This window comes from Balaenoptera ricei, chromosome 3 (assembly GCF_028023285.1).
Source record: "Balaenoptera ricei isolate mBalRic1 chromosome 3, mBalRic1.hap2, whole genome shotgun sequence".
NCBI lineage: Eukaryota > Metazoa > Chordata > Mammalia > Artiodactyla > Balaenopteridae > Balaenoptera > Balaenoptera ricei.
In genome coordinates, this window is record NC_082641.1 from 813,660 (window position 1) to 836,186 (window position 22,527).

At 58.5% G+C, this 22,527-nt stretch overlaps 1 protein-coding gene across 2 annotated transcripts in view; it reads right to left on the reverse strand.

The window, feature by feature from the left end:
- Positions 1 to 22,527, reverse strand: part of LPCAT1 (lysophosphatidylcholine acyltransferase 1) — a 40,882-nt gene that overhangs the window by 12,885 nt on the left and 5,470 nt on the right. Inside the window, exons 1-6 of one of the 2 annotated variants that reach the window (XM_059916067.1) lie at positions 11,387 to 11,473; positions 10,682 to 10,824; positions 4,914 to 5,128; positions 2,530 to 2,642; positions 1,146 to 1,206; positions 794 to 852 (exon numbers count right to left, since the gene is read on the reverse strand). In XM_059916067.1, the coding sequence (XP_059772050.1) occupies positions 794 to 852; positions 1,146 to 1,206; positions 2,530 to 2,642; positions 4,914 to 5,128; positions 10,682 to 10,815 (582 nt within the window). In that variant the 5' untranslated portion in view covers positions 10,816 to 10,824; positions 11,387 to 11,473. Of the gene's footprint in view, positions 1 to 793; positions 853 to 1,145; positions 1,207 to 2,529; positions 2,643 to 4,913; positions 5,129 to 10,681; positions 10,825 to 11,386; positions 11,474 to 22,527 lie in introns of those variants that run through there. The other variant, XM_059916065.1, reaches the window with a different exon arrangement.

The following is a 22,527-nucleotide window of genomic DNA, read 5'->3' on the forward strand; positions in this document are numbered from 1 at the left end:
ACCTGGCATAGACCATGAGCGCAGGGCAGAGGTCACAGCTCCCCGGCAACCGAGCTGAACGCTCCCAGAACCCAGTGCCGTGCTTCAAATAAGCCGATGGAGCAAACTTAAAAGGGGAAAATCTAGAGTTCTACACACTGGTGATGGATTCCCATTCTCAGAAACTGGCTAGCGAACGCACCTCTTCAGAGCTGTAAGAACCGGCTGTGTCTGCCGGCCCGTGTGGCTGCCACTTCAGACTGGCACTCTCACACTGGGCCCGTCCACACCCACGGGCACAGGGTCAGTGCACTGACCTTGGACCCCAGGGCGCTGGCCCGGAAGAGGGCGGGCGGAAAGCCCCTGGGGCCCACAGGTGTCACGTGGGGGTTACAGACGGGGCGGCCCCGGAGGAGTGCCCACAGGCACCAGAACCTCGCCCAGGCCCCCCACCCTGCGGGCTGAGCTGGGGTCCGTCAAGACCACCCTTCTGCACCTGGCAGAGGGACCATGGAGGCACTTAATCCCTTTCCCTCCTGCTCGTTAGCCTCTGGGACTTAAATATCCTCAGTTTTAAAATGTCCCAGAGTGCGAACTGGGAGGCAAGAGCCACTGAGGACACGGGGGTCTCACACCTACACGGCAGGCTCGAGGAAGGGCCAGGGCTTTGTGATCCACGAAAGCGGGGCTTCATGAGCTAGTGCTGGGGAATGTTCCAGAATGCCAGGGTAGATGGAGACAACGTCCTGAGATATCGGGCGATTCCCAGGCCCAGGAAATTCACTGGACATTCGTGCCAGGAAAAGACACTCACCAGTTTGTTTGGGTAGCGCAGAACCACCGGCTGGACAGGGACGCCTGGGATGAACGCACCTGCAGAGGGAGAAAGGGACCCCTCTTATCTCCGTGGCAGCAAGTCCCCCGCCCACACTTCCCGTGTGGGGCTCAGAACAAAGTGGGCTTCTCTGCCAGGCCTTCCCGGTCAGCAGTCATTCAGTGCTGGGCAGCTTTCCTCAACATCTGTGCCAGCCGTGGACACTCAGAGAAAACCCCAGGGTCACAGGAAACGGGCACAAGAGCATCTCCGGGCTGAGGCACTTTGGGGGGAGTGAGGGTCTCCCTCGCCTTCTCAAGGCGAAAAAGAAATAATTAAGAAAACTACTTACCAGGCTTGAAGGTAATTAGGCAGGTCCTGTTGGTACAAGTGCCTTCTGGGAAAATCATTATCTTGAAGTGGAAAAAAAAAAAATCAGCATCAAAGGGACAGTTCAGAGTTCACAGGGGCCAATTTCACAACCTATTTCCTCTAGTCCTGATGTGATTTAGGTACTTTAATTATATTCAGTTGAAAAAGTTAAGATGCATATGGAAGCCTTCATTAATTTCCCTTCTAACTGCTGGTTTGACCAAAACCTGGAAGCAACGCAGGTACACAAACAGCATGTGCCTTCTTGGGCGGCGGGATATGTGAACAGGTGGCCGTAGTGCCCACCTGCAGCTGCTGTGCAGACGAGACCCCGCTGCCTGGAGAGGCAGTCACGAGCACAAAGCAGGACAGAGGCGCCGGGATGGAGAGCCCGTGGCTGAGTACGGGGCCTCGGCGGGGTTGCGGGGGGGAGCGGGTAGGGGAGAGGCTGGGGCCGGGCCAGTGACGCAAACACCCACAGCATCAGCCGCCTCACCAGGACCTCCAATCACTCCAATTCCTACTGACTTCCAGCAACATAACGTAAGCTAACTTTCCCCTGCGTGGTGGAAAATACAGCCCGTGAGGTTGCCTTCAATCCTGGGCCCTGGAGAAAGAGCATGTCCAAGGGGCACTGAGTCAGCACGGGACCGAGCCCAGCAGGCCTGAAGGTCAGGCAGGTGGGCTGAATGGCGGAGGGGGTCAACCTATTCTTGTGCGGGCGGCAGCTAGAGACCCTGGAAGCACAGCCCCCAGGGGGCTGCCTGTCCTCGGGCATGGGTGCCACAAGCAAGGCCTTCAATGTCTTCTGAGCAGCCAGAGCCCAGAGAGTCCTGTGGGATTTCTAGTTTCTCAAGGTCGGCTTAAGTGAAAAGAAAAACTATACATATACAGCATAGGTCAAACGCACCCACAGCTAACACTGGCCGAGGCCCCTGCCCCCCGGCCCGGGGCAGCCTTCCCGATGCCCCGAGGGAACCAGACACACGCCAGACAAGCCCGGAACTTTTAGAAGCCATGGGGTACACCGTGCAGCCTAACGCGGTATTCAGACATGAGACCACGCTGACCCCAGGGCCAGGGCAGCTGGCTCTTTCCGACACAGAACTTAAAAGACGATTCGGGAACTTGAGATGCAAGTGAGAATTGTTTTCCCCTATTTCTTTTATTTTTAAAACGCCAGAACCCAAAATACCTGATATTCGGCGCATTCTTGGATTTGCACTCAGCGAAAATAAAACGAAACACAAGGAACCCAGCCTCCAGGGAAAGCAAGCTCTAGCCCTCGTGTTTCTCTTTCCCCTCCGACCCCTAAGGCCGCCTCTCTTGGAACAGCTGCTGAGAGCGCAAGCAGCACTGCGCACCTGCGGCCACTTCCCGCTGGACTGCGCCCGCCTCCTGATCACTTCCACCGTCTTCCTGCGGGAATCCTGGTCCATCCGCGACACGAACACCGGCCGGATGTACTTTATCAGAGCTGAAAGAGAGGGGGGCGGTGCTCGTGTTGGGGTGGCTGCCCAGGGCGCCCGGTGAGAGGTGAGCCCCCCAGAGGTGCCCCGAGGGCTGAGCCGTGGGGCAGGCAGCGCGGACCACGAGGGATGGGGGGGGCACTGAAGCCTCAGCGGACTTAGAGGACGGCCAGAAGCCCTGCAGCCTGCGGGCCCGTCAGTAACAGCTCCAAGCGTCCACAGATGACAAATCAGGAGAAAGAGACAGGTGGGGCTGACCCCATGGGGAGTGGAGAGCCTCTGGTCACCCGTGTCACCGGTGGGGGGCTGGGGGGGAAGTGGGGAGGCCCCAGAGCCAGAAGTGCCTGGGGCACGTGGCTCGGACCCCACCAGCCTCGCTGCGGGCTGAACTGTGTCCCTCAGAGAGACAGGCTGACGTCCTAGCCCAGGTGCCTGTGACTGGCTTCGTTTGGAAACAGGGTCTCTGCAGATGCAGTCAAGTTCAGAGGAGGTCACACTTCGCCGGGTGGGCCCTGATCAGTGACTGGTGTCCCCGTAAGGAGGAGAGAGGGGGAGATCGCCACGTGATGACAGAGGCAAGGACGGGGTGACGTGGCCATGGCCGGGGGAGGCCCAGGAGAGCCGGGACCACTGGACACTGGAGGGCGGCCTGGGATGGACTCTCCCTTGGGACCAACCTGCCGACACCTTGATTTTGGACTTCTGGCCCCCGGAACAGTGAGAGAATATACATTTCTGTAGTTTTGAGCTGTGTGGTCTGTGGTGCTTTGTCACGGCTGCCCCAGGACACTCACACAGACCCCATTCCAGCACCACACACACGGCCCCCCCGCAAGTGTGTGGGGTCAGGGCTCCCGACCGAGGCTGATGGCGACACCCAGCACACTGGTCCTCTCGAACGAGGATGTGAAGGTGGGAAGATACTTCTTAGAAAACTTTGAACTGATGGCAGGCAGAGGCCGTGGCAGTCGGTCACCCTCCTGGGTCGCTGAGGCCACGTCCCCACCTGCTCTGCCCCAGGGCCACACCCCACTGGGCCCAAGATGAGCTCTGAGCTTCTGTTCTGAGCATTTCTGTTACTTGTAAAGAGTAATGTTCCATGACTTTTATTTCTTGGAGGTCTTCCAAAAAGCAAAGAAAAAGCATTTTAAAAAAGAATAAAATTCTATCTAGCTGGGTCCATGGCACGCATAAAATCTAAGTGGATCTCAGTGATAGTTTTTCCCGTGTCTTGAAACATTTTGCTGCTTCACCAAATTGGAACTATTTTATCCTTCCTCACCGATTACTCCTGATGCTGCTAAAAAATGACCATGAGAAGGAAAGGGAGGTTTGGTGGAATCACCCAGAAGGACGGTGCGCAGAGACACAGGTGAGCCCAGCGAGCGTCTTGCCCGAGCACGGCGCCGCTTCCCAGAGGGCGAGGGGGAAGGAGGCCCGCTCACCTGGCAGGGGGGTGGGTTTTACCGGTCGGAGCTACTCTGTCTACACGGCAAAGAGAAGAAAGCGGATGAGGAGGCTTTTCCCAATTCCTGGACGGACCCGAGGCCCAAGGCGGGGAACCCGGAGGGCTCTCTGGACTCAGGACGGCAGGACTCAGGACGGCGTGTCTGTGGGGACGCCACCCGAGTCCCACCTGAGAACTGCACGCTTCTGAGGATGGAAGGGAAATGCAGTCTGTGTCCCGCGAGCCCCGAGCCCGGACAACAAGGGCCCGATGCCTGCTTCGCTGAAAGGCCGCGGGCGGCTCTGTGGTCGAGACATTTGAAGCGGTCGGTAAATGCATGGGAGAGGCAGGAAGGACCCTCCCCTGGAGCCTCCGGAGGGAGCGGGGCCCTGGGGCACCTTGATGGCAGGCTTCTGGCCCCAGAGCTGGGAGAGGATGAATTCCTGTGATTTTAAGCCCTCAGCTTTGGTGACGGGTTACGAGGTCTCAGGACGCTCATACACCTGGGTTTATGGTACAGAAACTAACCCAATGGGACAGTTACTGAGTTGTCCCCAACTTCTAGAGCTTCTGTGTGACGAGGGTAACACGTTCTTGTTAGAACTTCCAGGAGCACTTCAACACCTTATAGCCAAGGGCACTTGCGTGTTAATCAGAAATGAAAATCACAACAATATCACAGAAGAAATCACAACAAAGAAAACAGGGATGCAAGGCCCGGTGCCTATTTCCTGTGGGTATGAGCTGTGTGGACGTGGCTGTGCTGTCACCGTGACCTGGACTGGCCAGCACTGGGGGTTTCACTCCCAGCAGGATGGGGGGGCTCACTCACTTCCCCATATCGGGATGTCTCTGCTCTCCGCCTTCATCACGATGGAGGACATCGTCATGGTGACGGGGATGGCATCGAAGTAGGAGGAGTGTGGCGCCAGGGTGAGGATGGCGGCCTCGGTGGGCAGCGCCTGCCGCCCCTTCACGGCCACGCGGTGGAAGCCGCCGGCAAACCACATGGTGCGCATGATGGCCTTGAGCAGGACGTCCACGAGCCTGCAACAGAAGCGCAGCCGTCAGACCCAGGCCCGGCGGGGGACGCAGCCCCGCTGCCCGCACCCCATCAGGGGCTATGCCGATCCCGGGAGACCTGCCGCCACTGTCACTGGAACATCCGAGGAGGGAAGGGCAAGAGGCGGTGCTTTCCTCCCTGCGCCTGTGTACGTGAGCAGCAGAACGTCTCTCTCGTCCATTCACTCAAGAAAACGGAAGCCGCCTCAGCCACGTTACAAGGGCAGCAGAATGGGAGAAGCGAGGCCCACAGGACAGAACTAGAGACACAGACACGTCGGGTGACCTGTCAGCATTCTAAGGATATAAGTTTTCAATGAAAAGAAATCATCGGCACCTAAAACGCACACTGAAAGGTGGAGAGGGAGCAGAGCTGAGGTCGGGAGCAGAGACGTGCCGGGTAAACCTCTCCCTCGCCTCCCACAGGTGGCCTCAGGCTCCGGGACGCAGCTGTTACCTTCCGGAAACCAGCCTTTTCTGGATGAAATTAGATGGACAATAAATTTGGAAAAGAAAGTAAAAATCAGGCTAGATGAACTGAATTTGCTTCATATTTATTCTTTTTTAAACATATGAGAACGTAAGCATCTAAATCTGCACATTCCCTTCCATAGGAAGCTCTGATACGACAAACCAGATCACTGTTCGTGTCACCGAAACCACGGTGAGCGATGGCCCGGTGCCAAGTGACTACAGACCACGCACCTGAGCCCCCGGGCGAAGGGCCATCTTCAGAAGGACCCGTGTTTCGCTGTGCTGCTGTGCTACGTGGGCGATCAAATTGGGTAAAAATCACTGCACAGAAGCACAAGAGCCTAAGTCCTTATTGGATTGATTTCCCAAGGGGCTTAGCAACCCTCTCAAGAGAATTCCCAAGATGAGCCCCGACAGATCTGAGCAAGTCTCTGAAGCTGCACCGCGCCTGCAAGGGGCCGCCTGGAAACGACCTCCTCTGACCACGGGCAGGTCCTGCACAGTCACCCACGCGACGCGGGGGCCACGCTGGGCGCTGCGTCTAGAGCTAGGTGACTACAAAGCACGCACTTCCAGTCGCTTGTTCTACTGCACATTTTTAAACGCACTTCTCTGCATGCATGTTATTTTTCAGGATAAAGTCATTTACAAAAATAAAAGCCCATGGATGTCGATTGATGCACAAGGATAAAGAAACGAGACTGCGGGGGAGGCTGCAGTGGGAGCGCAGCCGGTCCCAGGAAGGCAGGTCCAGGAGGAGAGCTGGTGAAAAGGGGGGTCAAATCTCAGCCCCTCCATCGGAGACACACCCACCACCTCTCGGGTCCAAAGGTCAAACAGTGACAGCGATGTACTGGGACAGGAAAAACCAAATCTGATAATTCTCTAAGGTCTTGGAGGAATTCTGTCCCCAAGCTGCCTGTGGGGAAGAGATGCCTATGGGTGTGGGTACCGGCCTCAGAGAAGAGCCCCGGCCACTGCCCAGTGCAGGGCCAGCACCGCGGTCCCCAAGGCAAGGGCACCAGTGACACCGGAGATGCCAGAGCTTCTCCAGGGGAAGGGAATCGGGAGACAGATCTACATGCCCAAGGGCAGGGACCTGCACCCCGACTCCGTCTGTCGTTCATCACACAGGTGGACACCTCAGACTTGGACGTGCGGGCAGAACCAGCTACATGATGGATAAGAGTATGACCCTGAGCAGACCCGCAGGGCAGGCATCAGAAGAGACGTGTAAAAACCCACACGCATCAGGACATCACAGTGCCAGAAGAGCAGGGTGCTCTGAAAAGGTCCAGAGGACAAGAAAAAAAAATATTCTTGGAAATCAAAAGTCTCATGCAGAAATACCAGTTCCCTAAAAAGGCTCAAAAACGTGGAGAAGGGGACCTCCCAGAACATGCAGGAAAAAGAAAAGGACGGAACTATAAGATATAAAAAAAATAGTTTCTCAGAGTTGAAGAAAGACCCAGATCTTCAGCACCATCTCAAGGTGCTGAGCACAAAGAATTTTATGAAGAAAACTCATATTATTTCCTTTGAGAATTTTTCAAATTTCCAACGACAAAGAGAAGACTTTAAAACCTCCCAGAGAGGAACAAGCGGGTTTCTAGCATCAAAGCTGCAGGTGTCAGCAGCACATCGCCAAAGCTCTGGGGACACATGACGTGAAACCTGCAATTCTATACCCAGTCAAACTACCCACCAACACAGAGGAGAGAATAAAGACATTTCCAGACACAAGATGTGAATGAGTTTCTCCTGCACATCTTCCTTCTGAGAACCCAATACTCCAGAAAATCTTGGAACAAAAGACAAAGACAAAGAAAACAGGCCCAGGAAATGCAGATCATGCCTGAGAGTACAGCAGAAGAGAAACACATGCCACGCAGGGGTCAGGGCCCCGGGCCCTCTGGGAGGAGAATGAATCCCAGGCAGCGGCCGCAGGACTTTGGGGGTGGAGAATTTTGAGGCTACACTCAGGGCTCATTATTCTCTTGGTTAACAGGCAAAATAAAATCGGAAATTCTGTAAAATGGAAAAAACAATACAAGAAGTAAAGTTCAGACTTTACTTCACAAAGCAGGCAGATGTGCAGGTGACTTTGAGAAACCGAGTGAGAGAGAAGCACATGGTGATGTTGAGCACGCTGGGGACCACCCCTTCACCCACCCTGGGGCCCCGCGTGTGCAGACGCGCGGGCTGCCTGATGCCCCTCGGGGTTGGGGTCCGACCCCGACGGGCCCAGAGCTCATGGCTCCGTCCCCAGGGTGACAGAGGCAACGTCAGAAAAGCCACACACACGTGCGGAGGGCGTCTGCATGGGGCTGGGAGGAGGGACTGCAGGCCTGCCCTCGGCCACCCACTCTTCCCCACCACTTTTGCTGTAGCCGCCAACTCGCGTTACTCCAACAAAAGTGAGAAACGCCACCAGCATACACGTGGCGACTCAGAGTCGTCATGGAGATGACCCAAGGATGGACGTCCCCACACGGGGCACTCAGGAAAGGGCATCCTCTGCGATGGACCGACTCATGTCCCCCCACATTCCTATGCTGAAGCCCTGACCCCCAATATGACTGTATCTGGAGCTAAGGTCCAGTGAGGTCCTGGGGTGGGACTCTGACCCAGGGGACCGGTGTCCTTACAGGAGAGGAAGAGGTCTCGCCTGCGAGGACGCGGCATCTGCAGGTGGACGGAGGTCCCGCCACGAGCCACGGCTGCCGACCCTGACCTCCCACTTCAGCCTCTAAAACCGTGAGAAACGAATCCTGCTGTCTGAGCCCCGCCGTGGTACCCGGTTTTGACGGCTGAGCTGACCCTCCTGAACCCTGAGTCGGCCAAGGGCCAGCGCCTGCAGGACTGGCCAGCAGTGTCTCCTGCCCTGCCTGGTTGGGTCCTGTAAGAAGATAAATACTATAGTTTTTACAACACTCTGTGTTTCGAAACACAGAGTCTTATGCAAAATTGTGTCGTTCCTCCCTTCGTTGAAAACCCAAGATTTTATTTTAGGAAGGTCTGACTGACACTAACTTACATTCAGCAGAAATCCTCCCTGATCAAACAAAAATCTGCTCAAAACCACACAGCTGTGCCTGGCGTGAACCAACCCACCGCCCCGGCTGATGATGTGATGTCCTCTATTCCGAGTCCTGTTATTTCAAACTTGTTTCCTCCTAACTCCCCGCGTCCCAAACTCAGGATCTCCTGTCACTGTTTCCTTTGAGGAGCTCGGGGCCGGGTGTTTGTTCTTGTTTCCACGGAGCCCAGGGCTGTGCACTGGGTTCCCGAGAAACACTGCTGTGTGGAGACCCCGAGGGCTGCAGGGGGTGGGAATTCAATGTGGGCGGCATGTGCAGCTGGGGTACATGCCAGTACACATGTAAACACACACGTATGAGCACACACACTTATGCACACACGCACACGCACACGCACACGGTGCGTCTGTGAAGCGAGCGGGCTGTCGGAACTAAAGTTTGCTGTGGCCCATTTATCACACGATGAGACCAAGTACCTTACTGCAGACAAGAAAAGCTACAGGGAGTCAAAACAGGGAAATGGAAACAGCCCAGAGTCACCTGTTTTGAAAAGACAGACGCCGAGGTTGTGCGAGGTTTCCTCCTTCGTGGGAGAGGACAGCGGGGAGGGAGGGGAGCCCACAACAGAGCAGGGGGAACAGGGAATTAAGACACTTTTGATCAAATCATTCGTAATTCGTAAAAAACTACAAAATCTCTGCTTTCTAGCTATGGGTTCTCAACCTAGTGAAAACTGAAATTCTGATTCCTATTTGGTCTGGATTTATTTTGCTTGATTATATGTTTGATACCAAATTCATATTTTACCGTTAAAACATTAAAAAAAACCCCAAAAACCTCAAGGTAAAGCATGATTTCCAAAGAGATTAGAAAACCCAGCTCTCTATTCACTCATTCACTCTTTCATTCAGTCACTCACTGACCCATTCATTCATTCATTTGGGAGAGACTTTCCTGTCCCTCAGGCCAGGCTCCGTGCTGGGGACACACCCACGGAGACAGCCACGTCTACCTTCTGGCTTCTAGCGAGGGGGAGAGACCATGGCTCACTTGAAACTGGGGATGGTCTGAGGATGTGAAATATTACCACGAGGAGGGCAAGGGGTCCCCGGGCGCCATGCTCATGAACGGCTCAGAAAACCCTTGAACCTTAACTGGCCGTCTCTGCCCTGCATGTAACTGCTGTTCTGACCACGGCACGTGGGCAGCGGGGAACCAAGGTCCAGGAATGGGTGCCAGTTTCCACAGCCTCTCAGGGCATCAACATTCCAGCAGCTCAGACACTGGGAGAGAAACGAGGGGCCTGAGCTGGTCCATAAACCTTGCGGGCCGGGCAGCAGGTAGTTTAGGCTTTGTGGGCCTGTGGCCTTGGCCACAACGACCCCTGCCCTCCAGGACAGCAGCCCTGGACGGTGTACAAATGAATGGGCAGGGCTGCGTCCCAGTAAAACCTCATTCACAAAAACAGGCTGCAGCCGGGTTTGGCCTGTGGGCCCTTTTGCCAACCACCGCCCCTGCGCGAAACTAAGAACACTTCGGTTGTGAATAAACCGTCCAAGCACCCTTAGGATTGATCGGAGATGCAGACACAGGTGGTCAGCAGCTTGGCTTTACGACAGGAACGGTATCTTCTAACGCACCGAAAATACTCACCAAAACCCTCCCGATAGCTCAACGTTTCCCTTCACTAGAAACGGCATATAGTGTGAGCTAAGGAACAGCTTTAGGTGTTTAAATACACAAGACGATGCTGTGATTTCACGTCCTTTTGTGAGGCCCCTGTTGGATCTTCACTTAAGACGGATTCACACGTCCGCCTACACGAGGCAGAGACCACACCAGCGGCAGCAGGCTGACGCGCGGCCTCAGGGGCGGGGACCGGGAAGCACGGGACCCCGGTGCTCAGGACACAACACAGCGGCCACGCGGCTCGCGGAGCCCTGGAAGGGGCCTCAGGGCAGGATGCTGGCAGGGGGAGCGGGCCCTGCGACACCCCCCGGGGCCCCCACAGACGTGCACTCACCTCCGCCACAAGGCCAGGGGTTGCTCTGGTTCCCGCTCAGCGGATCCCAGCGAGGCCACAAGCGCCAGGGGCCAGGCGAGCAGCATCATGACGGCGGCAACCAGCAGCCGGATGGGGAAGAGCGTCAGCGTCATGACGGCGACCTGGGGGGACAGGGCACGGTCACTCGGGGGACTGTCCTCTGGGCTCCTGGCGCCGGGCCCGCCCTGCCCCAGGCACCAGCCTCCCGCGGACGCTGCGGCCCTGTCCCTCCCCAGCCCCTCCCACAGCCCCCGGGGGGACGCCTGGGGGTCGGGGTGCTCTCCTGGCCGCCGGCGCCCCGCCCACTCCTGGCACCCCCAGCAGGCAGCCCCGCCCCCGAGCCCCCCTCCTCAGCGCGCCCCCAGCAGCCCCTGCACACGAGGGTGCTTTCACGGGGCCACGGGCACAGAGCTGGCAGGGCTGGGCTCAGACCACAAGGAAGCTGGGGGCTCGGGGACTCTCCACCCCCAGGAAGTCCCAGACGGGATGCGGGCCCAGCAGGGAGGGAGGGGGCATCCAAAGCCACGGCTCTGCTCCGGTGGACATGGGCAAGGCAGGCTAGGGCCCCATGGGGAGGGGAGGCCCTGCAGGCGAGGGCGGACACACGGGTTCAGTAGTGGCCGAGTCAGGGAGGGGCCCCGGTGGCCGGGCAGCTGTGACTGAGGTACCAGCACTTGTACATACAAAGTGATGGTCTGGTTCCACACTGCGGGTGGGGGACGTTCAGGAACAGCGTGCTTTGTGATGAACCTGATCTCAGGCGGTCGACTAGAAAATAGGGGAGCGGAGGGATGACAAGACAAAACTCACGGAGCCTTACGACCAACAGATGCAGTTTTTGATTATTTGCAAGAAAATGTACTTGAAATACGTAGGTTGGGTGCACAGGAGACAGCAAAGACGGGACGAGACCCAGGTCCGTGGTACCGTGTCCAAGCTGCTCACCACCACCACCCGCCGCCCCCGCCTCTGCCACCTGCAGGCCTGCATGCCAGCCACTCGCTGATTCTCTGGGGTCTCCAGCAGGGCCAGCGCTGCCCGACAGGAATACGACGCAGGTCACGTGTGCCATTTTATGTTTTCTAGCAGCCGTGTTTAAAAACACAAAGGTGATGAAATCAATCCAACATGCAGCTTATCTAACCCAACACGCCTAAAACAACATCATTTCCGCACGTACGTCGCACAAGGCAGTTCACACTGTCCTCGTCACGCCCAGGGAATCCAGTGTGTTCTGTGCTCACAGCACAGCTCATTCATGCGCGCCACATTCTAGGTGCCCCACAGCCACGTGTGGCCTGTGCCGCCTGCGGCCGGTGTGGGTCCAGATCTCCGTGTGCTCTGACGATGGTGACTTTGAGCGGCCTCTCCCCCCCGCCTTCAGGGCTGGGGTCCCCAGGCTGAACCTCTGGCTTCAGCACAAGGTGGGACAGGGCCGGTGACCCCGGATCTGTTGTGGCCGCCGCCGGTGACAATGCTTCCTGTTAAACGGTGGTGGGGGGGGGTCTGCTCCAGGGGGTCAGACGGCGCAGGAACGTGCTGGTGGGAACGTGCCTCCTGCACCGGCTTTCCTAAGCGTCTCGTTTCGGGGTCAGCGTGAACGGGGTGAATGTCACCACACATCTTCCCTGCGGGATGATTACGTGCTCATCTGTCACCCTATCCACGTGACCCACGGCGGCCACAGCTTCTCCGGTGTCGCAACCTCGGTTCCAGAGCTGGGAAGCCACCTCTCTTAAGGCCTCGCCAGGTTTGTTTGCCAACACGCGTCTGGAAGGCGAGCCTGGTCACGTCCCCCGCACCGCTGTCCTCGGGCACCGCTGTCCTCGGGTCCTGCGGTCACCACGCCAGACACCAGCCCACCTCGTTGGAGGAGTTCCTACGGAGCTTTCCGATGGCTGTTCCAATGCTTTTCATTGTTTATCTAGATTTCCTGTTTTCTGGAGTTATTTCGGTGTTTCTGTCAGGGAGGAACTCTCTGGGCGTCCTCAGCAGGCTTCTCCTCCCACCCGATTCCCCATCGCGCGTTTTCAGGATAATCGTGCGGAGCCGCTGCCCTGAAGTTACATCAACCCTGCCCTGATCTACGGCGTCGTTGTTCATATCGTTTGTGCTTCTGAGACTCGTCAGCCTGTGCCGATAGACAGTCCTCCCCTTCACTAATCTGTTTACAGAACCACTTGTGCATTTGTTCCTTATCCCTGCTGTGACCTATTCGGTCACATTAATTTTGTATCTTACAGGGGCCTCTCTCTTCTACTCTGAGTGTACGCTAACGTTCTTTCTAACTTCTTGAGGGAACAGCCTGGAGCATATTTTCAGGAATACCTTATTTCCCCCAAACTCACATGGAGAACGCAGTTTCCTCTAAGTACTTTAATCCAATTCCGCAAGTTTTAAGATGTAGCCTTTCCTTCATTTCAAAACGTATCCTTTTCCATCCTTGCTGTTGTAACTTTGCTGCAGAGGGAGGGCGGAGACGCCCCGCCTCCTCGCTGGCGGGCCCTGCCTCTCGGGCTGCCTGTCACCTTGACGGCCCGGGGCTCCGGCTCCGGGGGCTGTGCTGGGAGCCCCGCGTACCCGTTCATCCTACGACCCGTGGCCGCTGCCCCTCCAGGTGGCAGGGCAGCTGAGTCACTGGAGAGTTTGCGGTGCGTCCCCATAAATGGACCCTAAAGCCGGTGCCTGTGCCATAGACAGCATGGACGGGCGGCAGAGCGCCGGATAGGAGCTCCGGGGCCGGCACGCTCCGAGCGCGCACGGGTCGCGGACACACCCCGACTGTGCAGCCACACGCCACGGCCAGCACGGCTGCGACTGCACGCAACGGAAGAGAACAGCAGACCTCAGGGTTCCAGAAAGAGCTCCCGCTTTCCCCAGGGCTTCTGAGGCCCCGGGGAGGCAGCACCCCAGCCTGTCCGGACCGACTGGGGTGATGACGAGGCCTGAAGGGGTGACCCTGGAGTCGCGGCAAGTGCCACCGTTCCAACTGCTGGCTGATGAGCGGACGTCGCCCGCAAGCCGGCTCACCGGCCACTCCCTGTGGACAGGACACGTGACCACATTTGCCTCTCGGAGGACGCATCTCTGTGCCCGCTCTGTGTGCGGCGGGGAGACGGCCCTGGTGTCTGAGTTTTGCAGCCAGCGGGGAAAGGACGTGGGAGTGACCACACAGCCACGACCCTCGGCAAACAGGCAGGCCTCCCACAGACGAGATGGGCAGGTGCCGACAGAACGTGGCCTGAGCCATGGACCCGCCCAGGCTCTGCCGGGGCCGGGGTCGGGGGGTGGGGTGGGCAGGAAGCACACGGGGGCCCATGAAAATTGCTTGGAGGAGGCGGGTCCCTTCGGGAGGCCACGGTGGGCAGGGGGGACCGGTTTCCTGAGATGCTGCCCCAGCTTTGGCCCTGGGCCATCATCGGGGCCCGTCACCCTCAAAAGTGCCAGGTCAACTGTATGGTCACCCTTCTCGAGGGCCACACGAGGGCCTGTAACGCAACCCTTGAGGGTGACGTGCAGTGAGTGTCCAGCTGAGCTACTTCGATTAAGCCGTTAGAAGTTGTCTGTGAGAAACCGTCCCATGAAAAAGGGGCTTAACGGGCACAGACGCAGACACGCGTGTCCTCTGCACATCCGTGTCGCCGGGCAGCCAGCTTAACCCGGATCCGAAGGTGTGCTGCCCACTCTCGCCCCGCACACTTCACCACGAGCCCCTCGCAGAGTGGGTCCAGGCGGTGATCCATCCCGGCCCGGGGCACCGTTTCCCGCCCGAAGGACCCAGGGCCCCAAGCAGATGGAGGACTGGAACACAGACAGAAAGAGTCCACGCGTGATGGGAACCTCACACCGCACGCCTCACGGGCACACGCTCACGTCCACGCACACGCACACCCTCACACATCTATTTATACGTGCCACATACGCGCCCCAGCCTCTCTGGTTGCCTTTGGACGACCCCATGACACCATCTCCCGATCGTGACACTGGCCTAGGGGCAACGTCAAGCTTCATGCTGCCTGTCCCGTGAGACTGTCCCTCGGGACAGCCAAGGGGTGGAGGGGGCGTGTCCATGGAGGCGTCCACGAAGGGCTCGCACAGGCGTCCAGAACCCACCATCCAGGCACGTGTGCGTGACAGAGGGTCCTGCCCGGACGCAGACCAGCAGGTGTGCCGGGCTGGGCGTGGGGGGGCCACACAACAGCCCGACAGGAATGGGATCTCTCTAGTTCTGGATCAAGCCACCAGCTTCCAGAAGACACGGACGACCAGCACACAGTCGGCAAAAGGAAGACCAGGAGACACAGATGCACCAAATATACCGTAGGAAAAAAATCAAGACGACAAGCTGGAAGGGGACCCTCTGATCAGAGTGTGTGCCCGGGGGTGGGGGGCGGGGGGGGTGTGTGGGCTGGCGCAGTTGTAGCCAAGAACCCGCCCCCGCCCCGGAGCCACCGGTGCCTTCGGGGTGACAATGGCCTGCAGAGCGGCTGCCAGCCGTCTTTGTCCTTGAGATGCAGATACCCATGGGATTGTTACTGGTGAAATGATGAAGTCTGGGCTCTGCTTCCAAATCACTGGTGGGAGAAGAGGGGGTGTCAGTGGGCCCAGAGGGGCTGTAAGGGGGGGATTGCTGAGGTGGGGAGAGGGGGCAGCTCGTTACGTTTTCTCTGCTTTGGTGTTAGGGGCTGAACTGTGTCCCCCAAATTCATGTATTGGAGTCCTAACCCCCAGCACCTCAAAATGTGACTGTCTTTGGAGGTCCGGTCTTTAAAGACGTGATTAAGGTACATGAGGTCACTAAGGTGGGCCCTAATCCCATGTGACCGGGGTCCTCATAAGAAGAGGAGATCAGGACACAGACATGCAGAGAGGGAGGACCACATGAGGACACGGAGAAGACGGCCGTCTACACGTCAGGGAGAGAGGCCTCAGGAGGAACCAGCCCTGTGACACCGGATCCCAGCTTCCAGCCTTGAGAACTGGGAGGAATAAATTCCTCTTGTTTAAGCCGGCCCCTCTGTGGCGCTTTGTTACGGCCCCCTAAGCAAAAACATTTGCTGTATTTTTGACACTTCCTGTGATAAGAACTGTGAAAGTGACAATTCTCGTTTTGGATGTAAAACAGTCTCCAGTTCACACTGAATTCATCGGACCCACGGGTCCAGAACTCTCCAGGTGCAGCACCCGAGGTTCCAATGCCCGGCTCAGACCAGCCCGGCAATCACTCCTCCTCCCTGCCAAGGCCACCCAGGCCGTTGGCATCACCCACGTGCAAGTTGGTCCAAGTGCCTTATGTTTCACAACCAACGAGGAAACACAATACGTTACTTAAGAGACAAGATCTCTAGAGAGACACAGGCCCTCGCCCAGGGAGGACAGGCCCCAGGGCGCTGCAATGCCTGTGCCCTCGAGCACACGCCTGCTGAGGGACCCCAGTCAGCCGTGCGAGACCCTGACATGACACATGCGGCCAGGACGGCACTAGGGAATCGGCGCCAGCAGCTTGGAGAACACAGTGACCGCGTTACAGGCAGAGCAGACGTTCCAGATGCTGGGTGCCAGCACATCAGGACCGTCAGCACGTTGACCGGCAGGCACAGGAAGACTCTCCCGACGGCGCCTTCCAATGCCAGTGCTTTCATCACGGGAAGAAGTCCCACCATTCCAAAGGAACCGCATTCACCAGGAGGCTGGAGGGAAATTCACTCCCTCCTATGACGAAAGAAAATGTAATAAGCAAGCACACACAGGGCCAGCTGGCCACACAAACCCAGCGCTGAGCCCACATCCTCGGCCATTACCCCTTTTCTTAGAAAGTTCCTGAAAATCATGCTGATAGAAATAGAAGGAGGGATTTCCCTGGTGGCGCAGTGGTTAAGAATCCGCCTGCCAATGCAGTGGACACGGGTTTGAGCCCTGGTCCGGGAAGATCCCACATGCCGCAGAGCAACTAAGCCCGTGCACCACAACTACTGAGCCCATGTGCCACAACTACTGAAGCCCGCGCGCCTAGAGCCCACGCTCTGCAACAAGAGAAGCCACCGCAATGAGAAGCCCACGCACCACAACGAAGAGTACCCCCCGCTCGCCGCAACTAGAGAAAGCCTGCACGCAGCAACGAAGACCCAACACAGCCAAAAATATATAAATAAAATAAATTAAAAAAAAAAACCTTAGCAGGACTTAAAAAAAAAAAAAAAAAGGAATAGACTTTGCCCTCGCGCGCTGGCTGCTCGATCTACCGCAGTCACCACAAACCATCCTCGGGCAGCGGGTAAGATCCGTGAACTGATAGAACAGGTGTGGACCACCAGACGTGTTGGCCCCTGACGTCACGCGGCCAAGAGCTCTGCACCACTGCCCACAAGGACACTGAGTGCAGAGCCCAGGGCCCGCTGGTTCTGCCGGGGTCCACGTGCTCCTGAGGTTCTGGGAGTAACCAGAGCTCAGAGCTGCTCCCCAGGCCGTGAAGACGGTGCTGGAGCCTCTGTGCTGCAGGTGGAACGCGGGGTCAGGGGTGGGGAGCTGTGTGTGGGCACCTGGCCAGCTGGCAGGCCCAGGCCCAGCTCCCCGGGGGCTGCTCACATGGGCGCGCTGCTGGTAGCAGTGGAGTGGGATGCCACCCAGGGCGCCACCGGGGGACAGGTGCGCTGAAGGTCACCTGTGTGACAGATGCCAGGGGCCAGCCAGGGGAGGAGCAATGAATTACACGGGACACAGAGGACACATCCCAGGGCGACAGTCGGTAAGAAAGATAAGAAACAAGATGGGACCGACCTGTGCAAGCCAATTAGATGACTTCACAACCTGGAATGAAGTGTTTTCAAGGATGGCGGACCTCGGTGAGCACACAGGAAGTAGGCCAATCACTCACGGTGGTGGGGTTGAGGGGCAGGTGAAGCCTGGCTTAACGGGGGTGCTACACGCACTGCCAGCACAGGGGCCGGGGGCGCACGGAGCCAGCGTCCAGGGTGCCCAGATCCAAGGTGTGAAGGACAAAAGGCGTCCTGCCCTGTGGGTCTCCCCAAACCCACGAGGATGGGACCCCAGGACACAGGCGCGGGGCTGACTGGTGGCCGCAGGAAGTGCCAGAGGCCAGGAGACCCCACACGGCTCCCAGCCAGGAAACCCGGCACGGGTGCAGGGAGCCACGGGGACGGCTCACCAGCTCACAGGATACAAGGGAGCAGCTCCAGGAACACGACCGTCAACTCCCCCCAGATCAGTTCACCCTCCCAAACAGCGTGGGCACCCTGTGCAGGATGCAGGCAGGCAGGGCCTGGCCACCCGCCCAGCACACAGGCCGCCAGAGGGGGCGTCAGCGATGCTCTTTCCAGGGAAGGCAGGGTGCGGGCCACCCCCCAGAGAGAGAACGCACCCACAGTGCACGGGCTCAGACGGGCGGGGACACTGAGGCCCGGCCAGGAGGCGGGGCGGCTTCCCAAGGTCAGCCGCCGGTGGGAGCAAAGCCAGGTTTCGAGGAGCAGCCTGGACGAGAAGGGGCGGCCCTGGCGGCGGAGGGGGCGGGGGGAGCCCAGGCCTGGGACCCCCCTCGCTCCCGTGAGTACCCTCACGTTCTCGGACCCTGGCCTGATGGGGACGAGGCCCCTACACTGACGTCCCAGCTGCCCAGGGCTCCAGAGGCATCAACGGGAAAACTGGCAACAGCCCCCAAACCGACACCCAAGCTGCTCCCGGACACACACCTGGGAGTCACACTCGCCACCTCTCTTTCTTACCCGCTCCTACTGGCTCCGCCTCCAAAAGAGACTGGGGCTCAGAGTTGTGCAAGGCTGCAGAGTCACCCTTCGACCCCAGGTTCCCCCACGGGCGCTGCTGGACACACTGGCCTCCTTCTTCCCCCTCACCTGTACCTCCCTCCCCGGGGGTCCTTCCCCAAGCTGCAGGGCCGGCTCCAGAACCCTCTCACCCCTCGGCCACAGACGAGGCCCAGAGGGCGAGGAGTGAGGGAGTCAGACAGGCGCCGCGGCCCCGACCCGGAGGAGCCTCCCGAGACAGGCCAGCTGCAGTCCCGATGGGGCACAGAGCCCACCTCTGGAGACGAGCACAGCTGGGGCAGAAGGGGAGGGAGCGGTGCGTTCTGGGGCCGGTCTTGTGCTCTCCTGGGAGCCTGGTCCTGGCCACCTCCAAGCTGCTCCACGTGGAGCAAGTTAGAGACGAGACTCGCAAATTCTGCAGAAAGATCTCCACGGCACGTGGGAGAAACACAGGAAAGCCTCACCCAGGAAATCAATCTTGTTTTTGCTGTTACTTACATGTATTAAAACAAACAAACAAACTATAAAGCCAGGTGTTCTTGAGAATCCCGCTTTCGAGTAGACAGAAGATGCTAAAACTGCCGAGGTGACACCTGATGCCCTGGGCAAGCCTCGCTCGGGCAGGAAGCAGGCAGAGCCTCGAGGGAACACTCCACGTGCTGGACGCAGCGGCGAGAGAGAAAAAGACACATCTAACTTTATTTTTCTTAGAAAAAGCACAGTTATTGCCACAGAGTCCTACGAGCTGGCACAGTGAAGCCACAGGCCCTTGGAGGTCACAGCTGGTCCAGGACCAGCTCTGGACCCGATGCTTGAGATGCAAAGCCGGCAAATCAACCTGGAAACGCATCCCCTCTGCTTGCCCCCATCAGCAAAACACCTTTATTAAATATAAAATGCCTTCCGGTCCAAATCATAGGCTGCCTTCAAATAGGAAATAAACAGTCCTTTTCACAACTAATTCGAATAGTTAAAATACTTGAAAGCAAAAGCGAAACAGAAAAAGCTGGCATTCTGTGCCGTGGCTGTTCACTGGACCTTGTCACACCCACAGCTGCTCTCCAGAAAAGGCTTCTCTTTACCCTCAGACAGAACACGAAGTGTGGCCAGAGATCCGAGGGGTCAACAGCGAGGGGGGATGGCTAGTGGGGGCACAGGTCCTGTCCTGTGCTTATTGAGTACTTTATATTTATTGGGTACCTGGGCTTCTTTTGGGGATTTGCCCATCTACATAAAACCCGTGCCCAGATTCACACAGGACTCATTTGTCTTTTTCTTGCTAAGGTGACTGTCTTCTTGACCTCAGGCCTCCACTGCCTCACCTCTGAGGCTCTCCATCTACCTGTGTGTCTCTTAGGATAATCTGTGCCTCCACTTGGGAAATCTCTCCTTCCAGAGCCCATGCTTACTGTGTATAGAAGCTATTTCTTCTTAGCTCTCCCACTCAAATCTAAAATTAAATATAGCTTTTCTAAAGAGCTATTTTTTTCTTTCAAACTCTCAAGCAGGCCCAACTTCCCCACCATCCCGGTGATCTCTATTCAAGAGCTTTCAACTCAAATTTTAGCGCGTGTTGCCTCATCTGGAGCCTTCTGCAAAATGAGTGTCTCTCGGTAATTCACCGAGTTTACAAATCTGTCCCACAGTCCAACGCAGAGCAATTTTCCTAGATGACCACATTCACCATTTTCAGCCACAGCTGACAGGGTGATCTTGTGAGGCCGCAGTGAACACCTGTGCAGCTCTTTGAGAGATCAGAGCCACTTGGGCGGAGGGAACCCTAAGCGTGACGCCCCGCAGCCCAGGCGGCAAGGAGAACCACACACTGGCCCTTCCTCCTCCCAGCCAGGGTCCGAGGGCTCCAGGGGGGCAGGTTGAAGCCTTCGCATCAGCTGATCCTGCCCGGCTCGGCCCGCGTCTGGCCGCGGCACTCACACTGGCCTTTCACGGGGCCGGGGCATGCCGGTCCCTGGTGCCCAGACACCGCGGGCAGCCGGGGGTGGTGGGGCCCATGGTCCGCAGGCAAAGGAGGTGGGAAGGCAGCCCCAGGGTCAGCGGTCAGCACGGAGGGGCAGTTCGGGGGCCTCGGGGGCAGTGCAGCAGAGATCGCAGCACTGGGGGCCTGAAGGAGGCCGGACAGGGCACTCAGGCCCGGCTGGAGGCCTCGGTACATTCCAGCAGACGGCAGAGGAGCCCGCCCGGGAGGCCAGGGGAGTGGACGCTTGGGACACCGGGAGCCGCCTGCCCCGTGGACTCCGGGTCTCCAGGGCAGTTGGGAAAGGCCCCTAGAATGATAACTGGTGGGATTTGAGCACAGACGGAGGGAAGTGCAGGGGGAGCAGGGGGGGAGCTTCCCGCGGGTGCGAGGGGAGGCTGGGCCTGGAGGAGCGGGCGGGCCAGTGCGCGGGCAGGGCGGACACGTGGGGGGCGCCCACAGCCGGTGCCCCGCCCCTGCTCCTGGCCGCCGGCGCCCGCCGGGCTGGCCTCTGGGTCTTGCCTGCACCCTCCCTGGCCCTCCGCATTCCTCCTCCGACTCACTCAAGTCTTGTACGAAATCTCATCTCCTCCGGGTTTTCAGGACCCCTCTGCTGGAGACCAGAGCTCTGTCCCGGGGTCCCTGAGATTGCGACCTGCAGCCTCCGGCTGTGAAATTCACAGGCTGGAGCCCTTCTGTGGGAAGGACGGATGGGCAGAGGCAGAAAGGCTGGAAGGTGTAAGCCTTCTGGGCTGGACATTCCACCAGCACGAGGCTCAGATGGCAAAGCAGGTGCCGGTTCAGGAACTCAGCGCCACCGGACCTCCTTCCCCAGGCATCTCCCCCGTGGGGCTAGGACACCCGGTAATTCTGTGTCTGCAGAAAGGGAGCTTCCAAGGCACCGGGCTCCACTTGCAGAAGCGGACCCAGGAGGCTGCAAGTCCCACACAAAGGTGCCGAGCTCAGGCTCCGGGGTGCAGGGCCCACCCCACCAGCGCTACCAGCAGCCTGGTCCTCGAGAATGTCTCCCCGAGGGGCTGAGAAACACGGGAGGGGGGAGCCGGGCGGCAGCTGAGGCGGGGCATCTCTGTGTCCACAGACAACAACACACTGGGCCGGAGGGTGCCACCCGAGTGAGTGCCGGGGCCCAGAGGTAACGTCCGCCCCGACTGGCTGGCTCAGCACAGGTGGCGATGAAGCCCTGGCTGTGCCGCAGGACACGGCGGTCCCTGCCCTCGGGGCTCTCGCGCCGGCTCCTGACTGCACCGCTTCTCCTGTTTTCACTGTCTGAAGCCGGGAGCATCCTACCGCGCCTGGCGGGTGGCCAACAGGGGCAGGACACACGGGCAGGGGGGCCTGGGGCGGTCCCCAAGGCAGGGATGGAGGATGCTGGAGAACCCCGATGACAAAGGACCCCCCCACCCCGCACAGAACGGGCCTGAGAGGCTCAGACCCAGCCCCTCGCTGCCCCCTGCCCACTCAGTTCAGAGCCGCCCAGACGTCAGACCCACCCTGGCTTGTGGCTCGAGGAGATCCCTTATCTCCAGGGCCCTTACTGCAGGGTTTGAAGAAGAGAATCTCGAAATTCCAGACCTGCAGCATTTCCCCCGCTGCTTCCACCTGTTCAGCAAATGCCTGCAGGAAGCGGCAGGGCCCTGGCCAGAGCGCCCTCGTCCCTCTGCTGTGGTAGCCCCCCCGGCAGCCTCGGGCTCTCTGGGGCTCCCAGCTGCAGGCAGCCCCCAAGCTGGGCACCTCCTACTCACCCCCACCTCAGGTACCGAGAGCACCCCCAGGACATCCCGGCTCAACCCCAGCGCAACGGCTGGAGGCCCCTCACCAACATTCTGCCTCCAGGCCCGCGGCTGTGGGGAGCCCCAGGGAACACCCTGGTGCCACCCCCAACTGCAAGGGGTTCCCCCCAACCACATCCTGGCTCTAATCCCAGCTTTGGGACGTCCCCTCTAGCTGCAAGGCGACCCACGGGTACATTCTGCACCTCCCCCAGCAGCAGGCAGCCCCCCAGAACACCCCAGCTCTGCCCGCCCCCAGTTGCAGGTAGCCCCTGGCCGGCC